This window comes from Amphiura filiformis, chromosome 16 (genome assembly GCF_039555335.1).
Source record: "Amphiura filiformis chromosome 16, Afil_fr2py, whole genome shotgun sequence".
NCBI classification, from domain to species: domain Eukaryota; kingdom Metazoa; phylum Echinodermata; class Ophiuroidea; order Amphilepidida; family Amphiuridae; genus Amphiura; species Amphiura filiformis.
Window position 1 is genome coordinate 52,217,308 of NC_092643.1, and position 19,374 is coordinate 52,236,681.

Below are 19,374 nucleotides of genomic sequence, written 5' to 3' on the forward strand. Positions count from 1 at the left end.
ACAGTCTATGTCCATTGTGCCTGGAAAAATGATGCGTGTAAGCCTACATTTAGCTACATAAAAGTCCTTCTCCTCCCCAAGGGCTTAATATTCTTTTGTCGACTTGCTGGAGTCTGGTTTATAAAACAACACATTTGTCAATAAAGTGGATCAGGGAGGGAGAAAGTGAGTGATTAGTGAAAGCAGCACCAATTTGGAAATTGTTATCTGTACAAGTATTTTATACGCAAAGGATATATGAATTCAAGTCAATGATGGAATTCGCTGAACAGAGATTTTCGCAGGACAGGTGAATCAGGATATAAATCAGTGGTCAGAACATTGAGTGCAACAGAACTTTGTAATCAACAACAGGAAGAAGGCTGCTGGATAAGTAACAGTTCTTAAACGTGTATTTTATTGATTCTAGAAGGTTCAGATATTGCTAACTTAATCAAACAGTGTGTTATTATTGTGCATTCGAGTGATAACTGGGAAAATGTGATTTTGGCCTTGAGTCATTACGGTGATGGTCGCGCAGGTATAAATTTTGATGGTGACACCTCGTGTTTCCATGCTGTCTACTGAAACTCAAAAAGCAATTTATATTTTAGTGAGTGTTTCTGGTTGTGTTTTTTTGCTTATTTATTTGGCATGTTGTTACTTATTTATGAGAATAGTGTTTTCTTTGCGTGTATTTTTATTATAAATTATATTTAATTGCATTGTTTATGTTGAGGGGCATGTGAGGCCCCCGGATTGGCACTTGTGCTACATCGGTGGGTCTCTCATGCTTCTTACACAGGCGTCTCCATCCTTTGGATGGAGATGGTTGTGTTTTTACTGTTTTTGCCCATATTGTTTTGTACTGTACAGCTGGCCTGCCTTTTTATGCATAGTTTATATTTTATCTATTTAATTTTAAAGTTAAATTCATATTTTGTATATTGATAAGTTTGTAGTTTTTATAAATGCTGTATTATGTATTCGGCGCCTAGAGGCCGCTTGGTGTGCAATAGTGCGCTCTTAATAAATGTCTTATTATTATTATTATTATTATTAGTTCCATTGAAGTTTTACGGGTTATAAACTGTAGTTCGACAGGTTGTATCCGGAATATCATTTATTGGTAAAAGTAGTCTCATCTGGCAAGATGTTTTTGTGGTCGGCTGAATACTGTAAACACAAAAACAAAGCAATATAATATTTTATAAAGCAGGTAGAACTTTATTATGACTATAAAGTTGTTTACTAACATCTTTTGCTTTTATGTTGACGTCTGTGATGTTTAGAATAAGAATATAACAGGTGCCCATTGTGTAGCCTTTGGCATTCCGAGATATCCAGCTAGGGTAACGTTTACACAGGGGTTAAAATTCGCAATTGGGTAAAACCAATTCGAAAATGTTTTATTTTATGCGTTAAAATTTTATCCTTCGTGATATGGTACTGATGTCAACATCTTTCGCCAGTATTCTTACTGCAGTATTGAAGTATTGAAGATGCCTTCAATACTGTTAGTCTCCATCTTAATGCAAGGAAAACCAAGACTCTCGTGAATATTCCCAAGACATCCACTATAGATGTCCGGCACTGAATTTGAGAACAAATTTTCAAGTATCTTCGTTCCTTTATACCCAATCGATTTCACGACTTCAAATGCAGGAAGGCTCAATTATGTAGAGCTTGTAACAAACTAGAGAAGATCTCTCTCGAAGTCTAAACTTGATAGAACGACCCAAATCAAGTTCTCCACGGCATGCATTCAAATTTTATTTATATAACATGTATAAGGAGCTCAGACTTGGCCAATAACCCAAGAATTGGAGGATAGGCTAAATGGCTGTTACACCCAACTCCTGCGAAGAGTGCTTAACAAGTAAACATCGTCTGGCGAGATCACATTCGGAACAGTGAAGAATATTATAGAGATACGTATTCTTCCTCTGTCACAAACCATCAAAAGAAGACGTCTACAGTTAGCTGGCCACTGCCTGTGGACAACTTACCAAACGATCCCCCGTCTGGTTTTCTGGAGTCCTCCAGGGGGAACATCAAGTAGATGTACCATTGCACGCTCAGGCATTCAGTACTTGTATAATATATAGGCTCTAAATATTGCGATTACCTTTTCAACTGCTTCGAAAACCCTGAGCAGATTATTACCAAGGAGAGCTTTAATGTCTGATTCTTCCCATCCACCGTCAATAAGATAAGCGATTAGATCTGGAAATTTAGAAACATCTTCTAATCCTTCCGGAACTCTGCAAAGTGAACAAAATGATAGATTTAATAAGGGAAAAGCAACGACGAAAAATTACACTGTAAATTGTGTGAAACATTACAATTTCATAGTCTGTGACATCAGTCCCTACCACCAATCACAAAATATACATATATTAGCATATTTTTTATAACACAACTCGAATGTTTTCCGGACGAGCCGGGGAAGGCGCAAAGTAAGTATCATGGGAAATCCGAAAGCGTTTCTAAAAGCAGGAGTTTTCCCCTCAAAATTATTAGCCTCATGACAAAATAAATCATACATTTTCTCTACTTACGTGCCTACACCGTCATAATCAGAACCAAGACCAACACATTCAATACCACAGTTATCCTTAATATAGTTAATGTGTTCTGGAAAGTGATAGAAAAAATATTATTAACTCGAAAATCTTATTCTGTATAAATTTAGCCAAACTTGTTGTATCATAATTGTTGTCTTATTTTTTGCATCTTTAGGATGCAATAGATAGTCGACATTAGTCGGCTATCACCAAGTCATAGGTTAAAATCGCGACTACCGCTAATAGTCGCGACTTTCGACTATTGGTGACTTAGCGTCAAGCCGTCAACCCTAAAAAGCTCTGTATGATCTTTACAGTTTATTTGACCAAAACGATGTAAGATATTGTTCCCATAATTTGTAATAAGATACATCATTGTCCTTAACATTTTGATTAAAAACCATCGCCGTATATTACATCCGATTTCTACTAATACTGATATCCTTATGAAATGTATCATTAAATTAGTGACCCGCTGTATGGAGTTAGAAGGGGCCGCAAGGACATGCCCCTCTTTCGAATAGTGGGGCAATTGACCAAAGTGTTCGTTCTGCATCTACCTATAGCCCTGTTCCAGATCAAAAGAAACCTTAATTTGCGTCTTTTAAGACGTATTAAAATACGTCTTCAGTACGTAGTAGCCTATTTACGTATATTGTAACCGTTGAATCCCTACGGGAGTCGGTCAGCGAATCCTGTTTCTTTCCACGATCTGTGGTCAGCGCGAATAATTTGCAATCCGCTTTGACCGACTAGTTAACAAGCAAACAATTAGGCTATTATACTCACGTGCAACTTGGGCCAGCGTGGCATACGACGTGTCATCAGATATATTCATCGGCGGGCAGTTGATATATTTAGTATAAAAATTTACCATAATTACGCCACCATTCTCTTTCTATAATAAATGAGACCAGACAGAGAAATGCTAGTGAAAAGTTTAAAGACAAAGAGGGCTCAGTGCAACAAAGAACTCATCTCCATTTGGTCCCTGGATAATGTTATTCATGCGCACGATTGCATTTATACACATTACCCAGGGTGTTTAGGTGGTACTACACCCCCTGATAAATTTTGTGACTAATTTTGCATTTTTTCACACACTGCACTGGTAACAAAAGTTATGTATATTATAGGGGCAAGGAATCCAATTACTTCACTGAAATTTCAGTGATTCAAGACAAGTGGTTCATTATAATCAAGAAATGAGATACATTCTAGCGGTACCTCTTTTCTTATCATAAATAACGTACAGCTTGTCTTGAGTCACTGAAATTTCAGTGTAGTAACTGGATTTCTTGCCCCTATAATATACATAACTTTTGTTACCAGTGTGTTATTATTTGTTGAGAAAAACGCAAAAATAGTTACAAATTTATTAAGGGGGGTAGTACCACCTTAAAGCCATATTATAACATTTTCAAACAAAATAGATTAGCATTTCTTTGCCATAAAATTTTAGCTTTTACTGTCAAATATATCCCCTTTTATTTTTGAGCCGAACAAATACGGCAAAGCAAAGAAAATTGGAATTTACTACCAGCGCACATGTCGCCAATACGTACCACTCCTTCTGTCATGTTGTGGTACGACCCTTTGTTGTGTATATCACCGTCCCGCACGCTGTGTACGTAGGGCCTACTGTGTGTTATGAACATCGTGTATGCGTTCGACTAATAATTCCATCGTAATAATAAAGCGCGGATTCCGGCGTTTTATTCAAAATCACGGATTTTGACAAAACTACAGCACCTAGAGTCTTGATTTTTGCAGGGTATATTGGTTTAATAAAGTACAATTTAATCGTGTAAAAATGAATTTTAAAAATTCAGTGAGGGCGTCTTCCTCAGCCAATGTTATAATATGGCTTTAATGGAAATGAATCTTTGTAGCACTTCTCGAATCATGTAGGACGAAAGTCATTGATGATAACTTGGTACTATATATTTTATAAGAGCATCAACGGAAGTATTTTATGGTGTCGATGAGGTTATTATTGTTTACAAACACATGTTCATAACTGATCGATTGACAAAGATAACATTTACCATTGTAGGGCCTATTGCCAACCAATGGCCATGACGTCACATGTCACCTCACATAATATATATAGAAATTGAATTAATGTAAGTATCATCATTTGACATGTTTGAATGAACGAAGAAGATGGGCAATACACCTTAAGTAAGTTTGAACACATGTTGGTGTAATGGTGTAGACAATCAATAATGTCAATAACCCAACAACAGCTGTCAGTTGTTGACATGTCTTTGATTTGACTGCTTTAGCAATAAGGTATCACGTACAGTTTGATCCTATAACGAAATCAGTGTTCCAATTTTTACCGATGGCTCTTTGTATCGTACCCTGGAGATCAGGCGGTGGTGGAAGCGAGATCGCAATTTTTGACGTCGCCATTGGATTAACACATAATCATGAAATCTTCACAAACAATTCTAAATTTGTTATGTGATGTCAAAGCAAAATGATCTTACTCTAAAACCGTTGGGGTACGACAATGTACCACACTGTACGTTATGTTATTTTTCAATTTATAAATGCTAACCGTGTATTTTGAATGGGGCTGTCAACCTTGTATTTTCGCCAGCCTCGAACGTCACGTGTCGCGTGACCTATGCCGCCTGCTGGAGATGTACCGGTAATACATTGTATCGAGCTATCCTTCATAATACATAAGTTAAGATAATACAGACAGAACCATCGGTATCTTTCGGTGCACCGATAGCGCTATAACACCAGTAAACATTATGCCGAACTGTTACCATTATGATTATATACATACCACTCTAGGGAGTACATCGTCTTGCACGTTCCTATAACTACCACATACAGCAAACGCAGATGAATGACTGAATATAACTGGAGGTTGGTCTTCTAAATTAAGAATATCCAGCATAGTATCCTTTGACACGTGAGAAAGATCAACTAACATACCTAGACGGTTCATTTCTTTAATAACTCTCTGAAAAAGGGAGATAATGTTAATATTATTTATTATTGCACAAAACGCTCATATTTCAAACAAAGAATAAATTGACTTTCTGGACTTTTAATACAACGTTACAAAAATGCTCTTTTGGTTTGTTTGAAATTTGTAAATTCATTTTCTACAATGCCGTTTCTGCCCGCGGCTATATCGATCAGTATGGAGCCAACCATTTTCTTGTCAATAGACGTTCTGGGTCTTTCCATTTATATAAAAATCCACATTAGACCCACCCCAATGTTTATTTAAGAAAATAAAAGATTAGATTACCATAAAAACGAAACAATAATCTTTGGCGGGGTCTAATGTAATTTTTACAAAAATTTTCAATGTTTTTTGTGTCGTCATTCTCACTGAATTAAAAAATATTTTGGCGTATATAAAATAAAAATAAAATTCTCTGCCTCCTAAACAACATAAAGTGTAACACGCTTGGGTATCACGAATCGTTATATATGATGTACAGCTAATATTCATATATTCTTTTATACATAGGATGCTTCAGTTTTTACGCAAAAAAATATTTCCTTGAAAACTCCTCATTCGGCTATTTCAAAAAGGTAACAGGCTTCCCCAGAATGTGCAATAAATTAGCATTAAAATTTTTCTTATTTTAACAGCATTCTAGAAACTCTTACTGTTTGGAGAAAAGAGGAGTGGTCTTCTGTGAATGGGGCACACTGGGCCATTCACGAAGGCCATACTACTACAGTCTATGCTACAAGCTTGTACAGGTGTCTCTACAGTCTATGGTCAAACTAAGAACATCAACTTGCGACTTCAGTGGTACATGTATCAGGTCACAAATATCGTCATGATTTTAAGGTGACACTGTAAGTTACACGACATAATCTTATTTCCTCTACTATTTATAATCAAATTCATATTTAGATGCTATACTGAAGAAATTTGGCCAAAGTAATTTCAAACTGTAGATCTTCGAATACAAGTTCAAATTTTGTAAACATTTCCTTTGATTGTTAAAGAAAGGCGTGTCAGACACGATACTGTACCTCCCCATATGGTGTAAGGCCATCAAATTCTGGCGGGTCCCCCGTTTCGTCTTCCCGCCAATTATCTGCCCTGTAAAAAAAGACGAACGATGGCAATCTTGTTAAAAAACAGAAAAATATTTATCCGGGATTTCATTATTTGCGAATAAAAACTTTCAAGATAACAATGCGGAAAATAAGGCTGTGAAACTGAAAAGACAAAGCAAAATTATGACATATGCGTACTCTATATAATCTCCAATAAAGGTGTTAATTAAATTTTTACGTACCATGGTGTGTTACAACTATGAGTAACAGTTATGTACCGGGTTCCAAGTTCATAGAGCATGCGCAATACTGCTAACGAACTTTGAAAATTGTGTCCACCTTCAACCCCAATAAGAGAAGCAATTTTGCCATTTTCGAAGGCCTCCCTGATACCTGAGAATAAAAGTATACAAAATGTAAATAAACATAAATATTAAGAGTAGTAGAGCATAACATTCTGAAAAACGTTCCGTAATGGCGTGCATGTGTCTAGTAAATTCGATAAACTTAGTTTTTCTGAGACAAACTTTTTTTAGTTGATAAAATAAGTTGATAAAAATCCTGTGGTAAAGCTAAGTTTATGTGATAAAAAAAAACGTTTATCGAATTACTGTGGCTAAGTTGATTTGCCATTATGCGTAGTCAATGTGATGATGACAATAGCTTGTGCTAAAGCATATAAAATGGTTCGAACTCCAGTCATGAGCTTCACCACCAATGTTCCTCTTTGAATTGGCTACAGCATATGCTAGAATGATAAGCATTTGTGTAAAGATTTTGGCGACCCCAACAAAATGAGCTGCGGAATCTGGTCAAAACAGAGGTTTGTTAAGTACAAATAGTTATTGTCTAACTCCATTGACTAAGCACCACGAGTTAATATCATAAAAGTCGTGACATATGTTTCGAGAAAGGAATAATCCTTCAAAAGTAGAGCGACAGAGGGCAGCATTGCAATGAATTATAGAGAGAATAAACGTATATAGTAGGAATGAAGAACTGTGTCCTGAGAGATGAGCATGTTTATTACTTACCTTGTGTGCTTGTGACGAACTCAAAGGTTTCTGGATACATATCACACATTCGCTTTATGACATCAATTTGATCTAAAACGTGTCGAATGGAGTCTTTATACTGTGAATCACATGTAGTATAAGCTGCCCAAAACTGAAAGAGGAATATTCAAAATTCGTCATACACGGTCGTGATATTTTACAAATAATATATTATACATTTTCGTTACATTGTTAAAATTCATGTGTCATATTTATTCCCTTAAAATAGAGAGAAGGTGTCACATGAATATCACCGTCAATATTAGTGCATAAACGCTCGTGGGTTCGAACCTCAACGTAGCCGTGTATATTGCGTCCTCAAGCAAGGAACTTAATCTTGATTTACCCCTCTCCAGTTTTAAAACATGCAGACAAGAAGAGCCCCGTCCACAAAAGTGTAAACAGTTTTGAGCAACTTGGTAAAGGACCGGACTATGGTACAATTTCATTGTTTTAAAAGTGCATGATAATAAGCACAAAATAATAACTATCGAGTTTTTACGGTATGTGTAGGAGGTAACATGGTGAGATGAGTGTTCCGGGATGCACTGAAATGTATGATCATCATATTTTGGAGAGCGTGGCCAATTTGGGAGAGCGTGGCGCAGTGAAATTCTCACTTCTGGAGTATAAGGTCCCGGGTTAGATTCCCTGTGATAGAAATTTTGCTTGAATATTGACCTGGAAAAATGAAGTCTGTATTTAATTTGGCAACATCTGTAGATTAAATTCATACTTCCACTCTTCTCGTGGTCCATCTAGAACCAAATGCTTGGGTTATCCAGGGTTGTCAAATCCGAATAAATCAAATCAAAATATATCTACCTACTATACCTAATTATACCTTACCTTACTGTTTAATTTTATTATTTCTTGTTTAAAGTAATATCTTCATTATGTTATGTAAGAAAACATCAATATCTATCAGCAGAATTATATTCATATACATGAAAAGAAAAAAGAGCTTTCTATACTAATCATTATGAGAGAGCTGCCGGGCTGACCACCCGATTTTCTGTATTTCAAAGCGTGCGTATTAACACCCAAAATTGACATGAAATAGATGCATTAAAAAGTGTATAGATGGTTACGTATTATAATTGCATGAACGAACATGTACATAAAGATGGAAAATACTTGAAAGTATGAGGGCAACATTTACAATGAGAAAGGTAAAAGGGTTCCGATTTTTTTCTTGGTTGATTTCGGTCTCGGACCTTTTCGGCAGTACATACAGGGGCGTAGCCAGGGGGAAGCCGGATGAAGGACGGCAAAGAGTAAAGTGTCCTTAAAATTACCAAATATCTTTGTGAAAGAATGAAAGAAAAAAGTTAACAGACGAATGTGGATCATAGATGTGGTTGATGTCATGCGTAAGGGGGCGCTGTTGTCGTAATTAACTAATCTTAGTATGCTCAGAATACTGGTGATGAATTGCTAGTATATTATCCGCAAAGTGTATCCACATCCGTATCTTAACTAAGCGTCATAATAACTAGTATAGTCACTACATGAGTGTAGTATTCAGCCGTGCAATTCAAGGTAAAGATTGTCATAAGTATTCATCAAAAGGCAATATAAGATGTAAAAGGCAGACTACAAGCTAATCTTGCTAATATGGTGAGCAAACGCAGTTCGTGGTGATGTGTGGAGAAGCACAGAGAGAGAGTTCTGTAAGAAGCATATCCAGCGGAGCAGCGCTATGACCATTTCCAAAGACACAGTTCTTAAACGATAATTTGCATATAACCTTGAACAAAGGTGCCATAAAAATATACATGTGATTACATTAGGTACGCCCTCTGTTGGTCTGATATAAAAATTGCAGGACAAATGACCCTGATAGTCTGCTTGGAGACGTATTAACTTTGGTTTCACAGCAAATAATACCAAATTTTAATATCAAACTTAAACAGGTACTGCAAGCACTAATATCACACAATTAAAACAAACGTTTTGCAAATGTTGTATTGGGTTCATTTAGATTGCCAAATGAAACTGTTTGATGGAAATTCATACTATCAAAATAATTTTGGTGACATACATTGTTACAGTTTCATGCAGCAGCACTTCATCGGACTGGCAACCTTGCTTCTTCTTCTTTCCTGAAGTTACTGTCGTTGGCGGCGTTACAAGCTATAGTGTAAAGAAAAAAAGCAAGGTTGCCAGTCTGATGAAGAACTGAGTAGCAGCATGAAACTGTAATAAGGTATTTCGCCACAAAAATGGGTTTGATAGTACGAATTCCCATCAAACAATGGTTTTACACTGTCTATTATTTTGCCGTGTAAAAACGGAGGGCGTCCCGAATGTATCCACGTGGCATCACAGGTCATTGGAAATGAAACCGCGTGGACTCTCTCGTGATCATACTCACTTGGGCTCCCACAAGGCCTTGTCTTAAACGTGGTATATCCGTATGAGTGGGGTTCCAGCTTGGTTTTTCATTGAAATCGACCTTTGAGATTTCGTTGTTCACTCCGTTCTTGAATTGCCATGGCAAATCGTTATGACTATAGATGAAAGTTTGGTAAACAAGTAAATGTTAAGTTTGTTTCATATGATATTCAGAAAATATTTAAAAACAAAACTAAGACGAACCTGTGCACCTACTAGACCTTCCCTAAGTCTTGTAATGTCAGTGTGTGTTACGTCCCATGGTTGTCTTTCGTTAAGATCAAAAGTTTGTAGCAGATTGTTTACTTCACGTTTCATCTTCATTGGTAAGTCATTATGACTGTGTGGAGAAAAACAAAATGTTATGTATTCGGGAACGATGTTTGGTCCACCGTCCACCGAGCTTTTGAGCAGGGGGGTAAATTGGCTCTCAAGCAAGCAAGCACATGCAGTGATATAAAATCCACACAAATGTATGTTAGTACGGCAAAGGGAGCTGGGAGGCAAAGCCGACCATCATTTGAAAATTTTAACCTTTCGTATAGGAGATATACATTTTCCTCCAAAAGGCGTACAAATTTGATTTCAAAATATTTGATATCAGAAGGACATTCCCCCACAAAAATACTGTTGCTATCCGTCCCCTTAACCAGAACGTATGCAAATTTGATGATATTTTGCAAACAAATTTCTGCAAGAATTTCTTTGAACTAAATATTATGAAGCTAAAGCCGGGAGCTAAAGGTTTCCAGTGGTATAAAAATCTCAACTTAAGTTAAGAAAAGTGTGGATCACGAAATGCTCCTTTAAGGGTATACGAGGTATTGTTGGTCGATTTTCATTATCTGGATCAATATATATTTTTGAAAAATAACACTTTGGTGTTTTGCAAAAGTTCATTCTACAAATCATATACTTTGAAAACTTGCTTAATTTATTGTTGTTAATGCAAATGAGTTACGTTTTACAAAAGTGTTGTTGTTTCAGCCCTCTTTACAACATAACTCAAGAACCACATGACCTACAAAAGTATATCTGTGATATTTGAATTCTTCTACACGCTCGCTATGAATTGAGCAATGCAATTGTTGCTAAAGCTCACTACCATTCACAAGATGCTGTTTCGACCAACAATACATCGTATACATTTAAAGGGATTTTAAGGTGTAATAGAAATCACATTATCTTTGTATTATGTTCTTATCAAATATAATAATTCAATGTGTAAACATGATAAAAGAGGAGCAGCCGGTAATAATAGAGTGACGAGTCATTGATAACCCAGATAAAAGATAAGTTTTAGTTTACATGGATGAATCAAAATATTTCCTGGTTGTATAATGAATGATTACATTGAAGTCCGATATTGGTTACACGCGCTAGAGTAGTGGGAAAAGAGTGCTCATTCAAATATTGAAATGAAAAAACGTAGCAAAAAATATGAAAACAGCAGTATTGTCAATGTTGAGGCCCCATTCAAATACATGTTGCTAATTTATATACATAAATTACAGGTTCGTGTAAATGCCTTATTTTGTCTGAAACACACGGCTTTCGGCTGAACCACTAGCAGGCTACATTAGCACGTCTATGACAATGACAAAGGTACCAATAATCTTATTTTTGATGATTTTTACGATCGTCCAGATGAGCAAATCACTGAATGGACCTTTAAGTTTGGTAGGGGAGACGAGCATATTTTGTGCCGGTTTTACTGCGACAGACGAAATACTTTCACTATCAGACAATTTGAGCCCCAATTTGCGTATAGCCTAGTTGCAAAAGGCAATTAGGCTCTATTCCTAATATTTTTCTTCTATTAGGATTTGTAGGAGGTACGTCCTCCATGGCAAAAAATTAGCGGAGAGTTGTCCTCCCTGCTCATCGCCGGCTAGTGTCAATATAGTGAGCGTTAGCAACTGCAGCGAAAAAATAGTGGTGTTTACAGTTCTAGGGTCTCACAGTGTCATCGCCCCGATATCTTCATGGCAGAAATCGCCATGATAGGTTGAATCCACAGCCACGCATGGCCATTTTGTTCCGACCCGTTTAATAGTTTTGAGACGCATAATGGGCCGAGGGAAATATATCAAATCCTTTGTCAACCTTTAGACAAGAACTGTCCAGCACGAAATGTCCCATTGCAATTCATCCACAAAAGTTGCCAAAATGGGGTCATTTTTTGTTTAATTCAACACAGCATGAACATTTTGGATTGTATAGGCCTCACCTGCTCCCAAAATGGAGCTAAGAATATTCTCCATGCTGCTAGACTATTTATAAGTCCACAGGTTATTTTGTTAAAGGCCCATTCAGTGATTTGCTCATCCGGACGATCGTAAAAATCATCAAAATTCAGATTTTGGTACCTTTGTAATTGGCATAGATGTGCTAACATAGCCTGCTAGTGGTTCGGTCGAAAGCCGTGTATTTTAAACAAAATAAAGCATTTACATGAATCTGGACTTTTGATACTGACAGTACAAAAGTCCGACTCGAGATCGAAAGAAGCTCACTCTCCACCATACCAACACGCGTTGCGTATTGTTTCTACTACTTATTACATCAGTAGCTACTATTTTAAACAAAATACACAATTTTAACTGTTTTTCATATTTGAATTGACCGTTAGTTTGCCTCGGTGACGTTTAATTGCTTATTTTGTTTTCTACTACAAAAATTAAGCGTCTGTTACTCTGTTTTAAATCAATTTAGACTCTACTTCCCCGTGTTAGAAACACTGGACTAGGAAGTTTTTCCAGTCGATTGGTGGCGCACTGTACGAAAATCTCGATTTTCTCGAGTCGATCTGAGTTGAAGTAGAAAACCTTTCTAAAACTTCTGTTTTTGACTAATTTGTCGATGTATTCAGGGAAAAGTGGTTTAATGAAATTCTGTAGACTTATTCTTTATTTCTAAGCAACTCTGACAAATTTCCATTTTTTTAATATTCCTGTGAAATCACTGAAAGGGCCTTTAAGTCGCGTGAAATTTTTAAGTGCCAAGTTTTTTACTTCTTTTCTGTGAGTTTACTGTGTCAGTGCACTGTTTTGACCAAAAGTTAACTCTTTCTTCTATCCGTACGTGGACTAGCGCCATCCATTTTAACTCACCAGTCCCAGGAGTATTCTTGTACTATTTCTGGAACTAACAATGTCAAATACATCATGATAGGTCAAATATCAGGGTCGCGAATCTAAATTATAGTAAAAGTTTTGGTGGAACTACTAGCTACTCGCTGAATTTTCAGTGCATGATGCAGTCATGTCTACAGTAGAATTCATCTCGACCTTTGCAGGACTTAACCCCATTAAAAGCTATTAAACCAAGATAACACTCATTGAAACATCTCAACTGATTAAATCGGATCTTTTCTGGTTGTGCACAAGTGACTGTTTTCATGTGCGATATCGCAATAAAGCTGGTATTCATAGCTTCAGTTGGGTAACCGATTATAAAGGAAACGAAAGGAAACAATGTTATGTGTGGCTTTGTTCACGAAATCAGACAATGTCGTGCTTTTTGTAAACCAGCATTCTTGAAAATGAGCAACATAATGATTTTTGACTTAACACGGTTTGGAAATAATTTCTTCATATTTTTGGTGTTATCTGTCGTTTACATGTCCTTCCTAAAACACAAAAGTACGACCCTCTCCAAACACCTAAATTAGCTAAAAATTTAGGACATGTTACAAAACTATATTGTCTAGAATTTTAGAAGAGTACTTTTAATATTGGCCGGTTATTTTTCACACAGCGACGTTAACTAGGCAATGTACTATTACCTATAACATTAACTAAAACACCAAAGTACGAATATTTCCAAACATCTAAATTAGCTAAAAATTTAGGACATGTTAAAAACTATATTTGCTAGAACTTTAGAAGAGTACTTTTAATATTGGCCGGTTATTTTTCACACAGCGACGTTAACTAGTCATATCCCCATACTGTTAACGTAGGGCTATTTGTAAAGGTCACGCGTCAATGGGAAAGAGCACTGTGTATTGTGTATAGGAAAACGGACAGTAACTGCAGTATGGACTAGCAGCTACTAGCCTCCAACACATGCATTCGCAACGCGCATGCGTTGTATGCAGAAACAGATGACTGCAGACATAGGTTAGTAGCTGTTAGTGGATTGGTGTAATATGAGCTTGCATGTAACCTGCACTGGACTCTCGTTCATTCAAGGTTATGAGCTTCACTATACATTGTACATGCATTTTGCTAAATAACTTAAGTTGACATTTTCAATAAAAGGATTTGATATGTGAAGGCTGTTGACAATAGCCTGGTGACTGACCTCTGTAGATGTCAGTGAACATGGTATACGTCATGAGGTCATCTGCTTTTAGACTGGCACCACCAGTGGCCTAAGCTGCGCTATAGTTCGGCACATATAAAATCAGATTTCTTGTAAGTTTTTGAGCTCAATACGCACGGTTCTTTCTCAATACGCAAGCTAACGACTATCATATCCTTTCAACACATATATTCAAGTGGAAGCACAATAAACATAAAATAATAGAATAACACAATTAGAGATATTTATCATTTTCTACCCCGGTATCCAAAGATTTATCATCTGAATATCAAATCGTGCATAGCACATTCACGTATATCGATCCCGGGTATTAAAGTGTCTCTGCTGTACAATGTAATTGTTATAACCAGGCGATGTCGGTGTGAGTCTGTGCTCTAAACCTAGACTAATTCCAATCAGCCGTCTACACTTCGCATGTACTGTGTATGCTTCGTAGTGACGACTGATGATCTTACAGCCAATATCATGACGGACTTCTGAAAACTATTCAATGCGACTTTGCTTGTGCGCCGTAGCGCGACTGACTAGCGGCGCCCGTGTACCGCGTCGCTGTACCGCGGCGCTGTGACAAGATCGCGCTCTGAACTTCTAAAAACAACAAACTCGGTCAAAAGGTCAATTTGGACACAACTGCGCATGCTCTATGCCACAGGAATCCTGTTGCAAAATCCGTCACTTTTTTTCCACGTAGTTTTCTCAGTCGTCAATCCAGACGGTTGACGACTGAGGGCAGCAGTCTAGCTCTAAACCATGGATATCTAAGGGAGCACGATTTGATTTTCAGGGTGGCATGGGAGTTTTTACTGATAAGTAAAAAAACCCAATTTACCCAACATAACTTTGTATAACGATATACATTTTTACAACCCCCCCCCCAAAAAAAGACAAATCAAATGGTGCGTCCCTAACAACATGAACTAGAACTAAACTATAAAACTGTTTATATTTAATCATCACAACTTCAACATGCATTTCAGGCACACACGTCTTGAACACGTAATCGTAATAAACCCTCGCGGAATTGAACAATGCGTTACGCACGTGTGGGTCCTTTAGCTTTCAGCAGAGTTGTGATCAGCTCAAATCACGCTCATGTGTAATTGTTTAAGTTCAAATATAATTATAAGAATTAGCTATATAAGAATTCTTATAGGTGTAGGCCTACTCGTTAGTTAAGCTATTTTTTATTTCATTACCATTATTGCACCAAAAACAACACAATATGATGTGTGGTGCAAAAGGGTAACCCCAACAGGCACAGTGCCCACAAACTGGGGTCCCTTATACACACATGAAACTGAAAATATGATAATTTACAAAACATTTAACAGAGTATAAAATACAAAAACATTTACCAGAGTATAAAATGCAAAGATATTCAGGAAAATATTAGCATACATGATTAAAAAATGTTCAAATACATTATATAGACATTCCATAACTTCGTACTACCGAAGATGACAACGCAGTTAGTAGCAGCCCTTCCCAATATTAAAACAATACTAAAACAAATACAAATCGGGATTTTTTTACTTATCACTATCAGTGGGCGATATTTTCTTTTTTTCGTCTCACTAGAGGGCGACCTTTTACCCGAAAAACTCCCATGCCCCCCTGGAAATCAAATCGTACACCCTTAGCTAGCAATCCATGGTTTAGAGCACAGACCCTAGAACTGTGAAAGCAGATGACAACGCAGTTATATCCCAGGGGGGTACTTAGTACAAATGTCCATACGGGGACGTGCCGCAAATATGGGTAGCATTTTCAGCCTTTTGGTATATCAATGACCCCCTTTTCAAAGCCTATTTTGGTATATGAATGGGTCCTTTTTTCAAAATTTTCAAAATTTTTTCGGAAAATATCCCAATTTTTCCTTAATCTAGTCAAAATTGTCCAAATTTGCCCAAAATTTTGGGAAAATTTGTAAAAACTAAGACAATTTGGGTTAGATTCGGCCGAAAATTTTGACTTTTGGTATATCAATGGGTCCAAATTTCTTGAAAAATTGGTATATTTATGGGTCCACTTTCAAATTCTCAGCGGCACGTCCCTACCAAAACCAAACTTGAGTACCCCCCGGAGTTATATAGTAGCAGCCTCTCCCAATATTAAAACAATGCTTTATACGCGTGTCTGTTATCTCTCTTCTTACTTCCGAAGATGTATCCAACAAGTCTGAGATATTTTTAAATATGTTTTATCTCGCTCAAAGTCCGTGAGACTAATACAGCTGTTTATTTAAAGGTATTATGGCAACAATATAGGGTATTTAAGTTTGAGTCCCCTTGTGAGGTTTAACACATTTTAATTAATTAGCATGATAAAATCCCACCACATTGATGATATGATAAATAAACCGCATGAGTCTTGCCCGAATCAAAGCAATGTTCTTTCATTCATTCATTCGTTCGTTTGTTCGTCGTTCAACAATTTTGTCGATATTTCGACAATTCGTTCGCATGTCATTCAGTATTATAATACAGTAATCTATTATTAAAATATGCAATTCATTAAAATCGCTTAATTTTTCACAAGTTGCCCCACAGACATACAGATATGATATTAGTAGTTAACAATCCTTAGCAACAGTAGTTAACCCCTTAATATTAATTTAATTTGTAAAAAAAGGTCGATTTTGTTTTAGTTCAAGGCTAGGAAAAAGCACTCGTACTATACCGGTAATACTGGTCACAGAGACATTTGTAAAAGAAATTATCAGTCGGATAACATAATCTGCTGGGGTCAGACGAAACTTGTACTTGACCCGCCATCACCCTGCAGCAGTTTCAGAGAATTCCTACCTGCAACACGTACGGTTTATCAGGGATATGAGACTGGTTTATACACAAAACTTCCATAAAAGCATAATTAAGATTAAGAACTAACATACATTATTAACCATTCATTTTAACTTTTAGATAAAGATACTATTTAGGCACGGGAAAAATTTAATATTGATTTGGTCCTCTTCAACATGTTACTTTTTCAAACATCCCTACACCGGATCATCTCTGACAGGCCACACCACCACCCCTTTAATATTCTTGGGTAAGTAGTCATGGTAGTATCGCAACTGTACCCAGGATTAGAGCTGGGTCGGTTTCTCTGGTTTAAAACTGTTGCGCCCAATGTTTACGATAAACTGGTAAATCTCACCGTAATTTTTATGATATTCAGTTTGCATTTTTACATGTCAAAAAATCCAAACCCTACTTTTGGAATAACTAAGACTATAACTTACCCATCGATGAGGGGTGTTTCCTTCATCCACTGTCTAGCTTTCTCCATTGATGTCAACTCTGCTTCATTATTCTTAAGCGCTACTGGAACAGCGATGGCAATGCTTAAAATAACAAGAGTAGCTGCTACAACTGCCACAATAATGATGATTTTTCTATCCATGACTAAAGATGGACAACTTCATAAACAAACTGAACAATTCTACGTTGATACTACTTTTTACATGCGCTCTGCGATGCTGACGAAACATAAGTAAAGTATGCCTACTTGTAGAAATGCGGGCTGTAGGAATGTCAGATTATTTTGCATTGTCAGCCCCGAGGGTAACAAAGTGCAGTACCCTTAACAGTTGCTAGGTAAATATGTGCAATGCAAGTATCAATATATTTAAAGAGTTATCTACTTTTATGGTAAAACAATTGGGATAAAATCATCAATCATGTTTGATTTCATCGGAGCCAACGATGTTTTTTGGCTGGTAAATAATATTGAACTACTTTGGCTTCCACCTCTTTAAAATGCTACAATCATACTGTAGTATTGCTGCTAACACTAGGATCCACAACATGCTCATCTATCAAGGACACAGTTCTGTAACCCAATACATTTGTACATTCATTGAAAATGTGGGTACTAAAACTCATACTCTGCAACTAGAGGTCAAATTTTGTACTATGATTGTTCAATTGAGGTTATTGAACTATGTCATTGGGATGAGGCTGTTGTGGTCCATAGTGTAATATGTCCAATCCACAGCAGCAAAAGTATATTAAAATTATGTGTGCATAATTATATGTATTATATATTATAATCGTAAGCCTATTCATTTTATATTATGTATGCCTATACTTTGAATGTATTATGTAAGTTATATTGGCATGGCGGGTAACAAGGTGTGTGCTTATTTATATTACATTATACTTCTACGTGATTTTATTAAAGTTAGTTGACACATAGGACTTCTTGATGCATGGCATGCGCAGTTGATCTGACGCTGAACAATGGAATTTATCGGCAATTTTTTTCGAGCAAATATTTGAGTATATATTTGATTTCTTATTATTTGTCAATTAAACATAATACAATATGGAGTTCATGGTATCGTAAATAGAAGCTATGGGTTGCGTTGAGATTGCATTTACCTTCCTGTAATTCACTATGGACCATAATGGCCTCATCCCAATGGCATAGTTCAATAACCTCAATTAAACAGTCATAGTGCAAAATTTGACCTCAAGTTGCAGAGTATGAGTTTTTGTACCCAAATTTTCTAAGGTCATTCAATGAATGTACAAATGCATTGAGGTTAAAGAACTGTGCCCTGATAGATGAACATGTTATGGATCCTAGTGATTGCTGACAACAAAAGAACATAGAGCCTCTAGAGAACTTTTGGCCGGTTCTTAATTGAAATAATTCTTGTGGAAACGACCCAGTTGGTTTGATGCATGTGTGAAACACCTTTCAAATTGACACTTCATGATATTTCTGCTATCTCTATTGACATTTTTTGTCGTTTGTTGGCAACCGTAGTAATGTTATATAGGTCAGATTTGTGCCCGGAATATAATAGTATGGCACCAGGCACTAATATTATTTAGGGGCTGTGCAATAATTATGTGTACCCCGGGGTGATGAATTCTCAAAATGGTCTGCAAAAAATCGCTTCCCCCCTGGCCGTGTCAAAAATCTTTGCCCCCCCCCCCTTTTTTTAACGTGCCACCCCCCCTTTACACATGTAAGATTTTTGGGAACTA

At 36.7% G+C, this 19,374-nt stretch overlaps 1 protein-coding gene across 1 annotated transcript; it reads right to left on the reverse strand.

Annotated features, from left to right (window-relative positions):
* Positions 1-378: 378 nt before the first annotated feature.
* Positions 379-17,795, reverse strand: LOC140136182 (dipeptidase 1-like). Its single transcript, XM_072157891.1, has 10 exons — positions 17,619-17,795; positions 10,026-10,161; positions 7,628-7,760; positions 6,836-6,986; positions 6,567-6,636; positions 5,350-5,529; positions 3,336-3,444; positions 2,541-2,616; positions 2,108-2,243; positions 379-1,155 (listed from the first exon to the last, which is right to left on the reverse strand). Exons 1-10 carry the CDS (start codon positions 17,777-17,779, stop codon positions 1,099-1,101), a joined length of 1,209 nt encoding a protein of 402 aa, XP_072013992.1. The 5' UTR covers positions 17,780-17,795; the 3' UTR covers positions 379-1,098.
* Between the last annotated feature and the right edge of the window lie 1,579 nt (positions 17,796-19,374).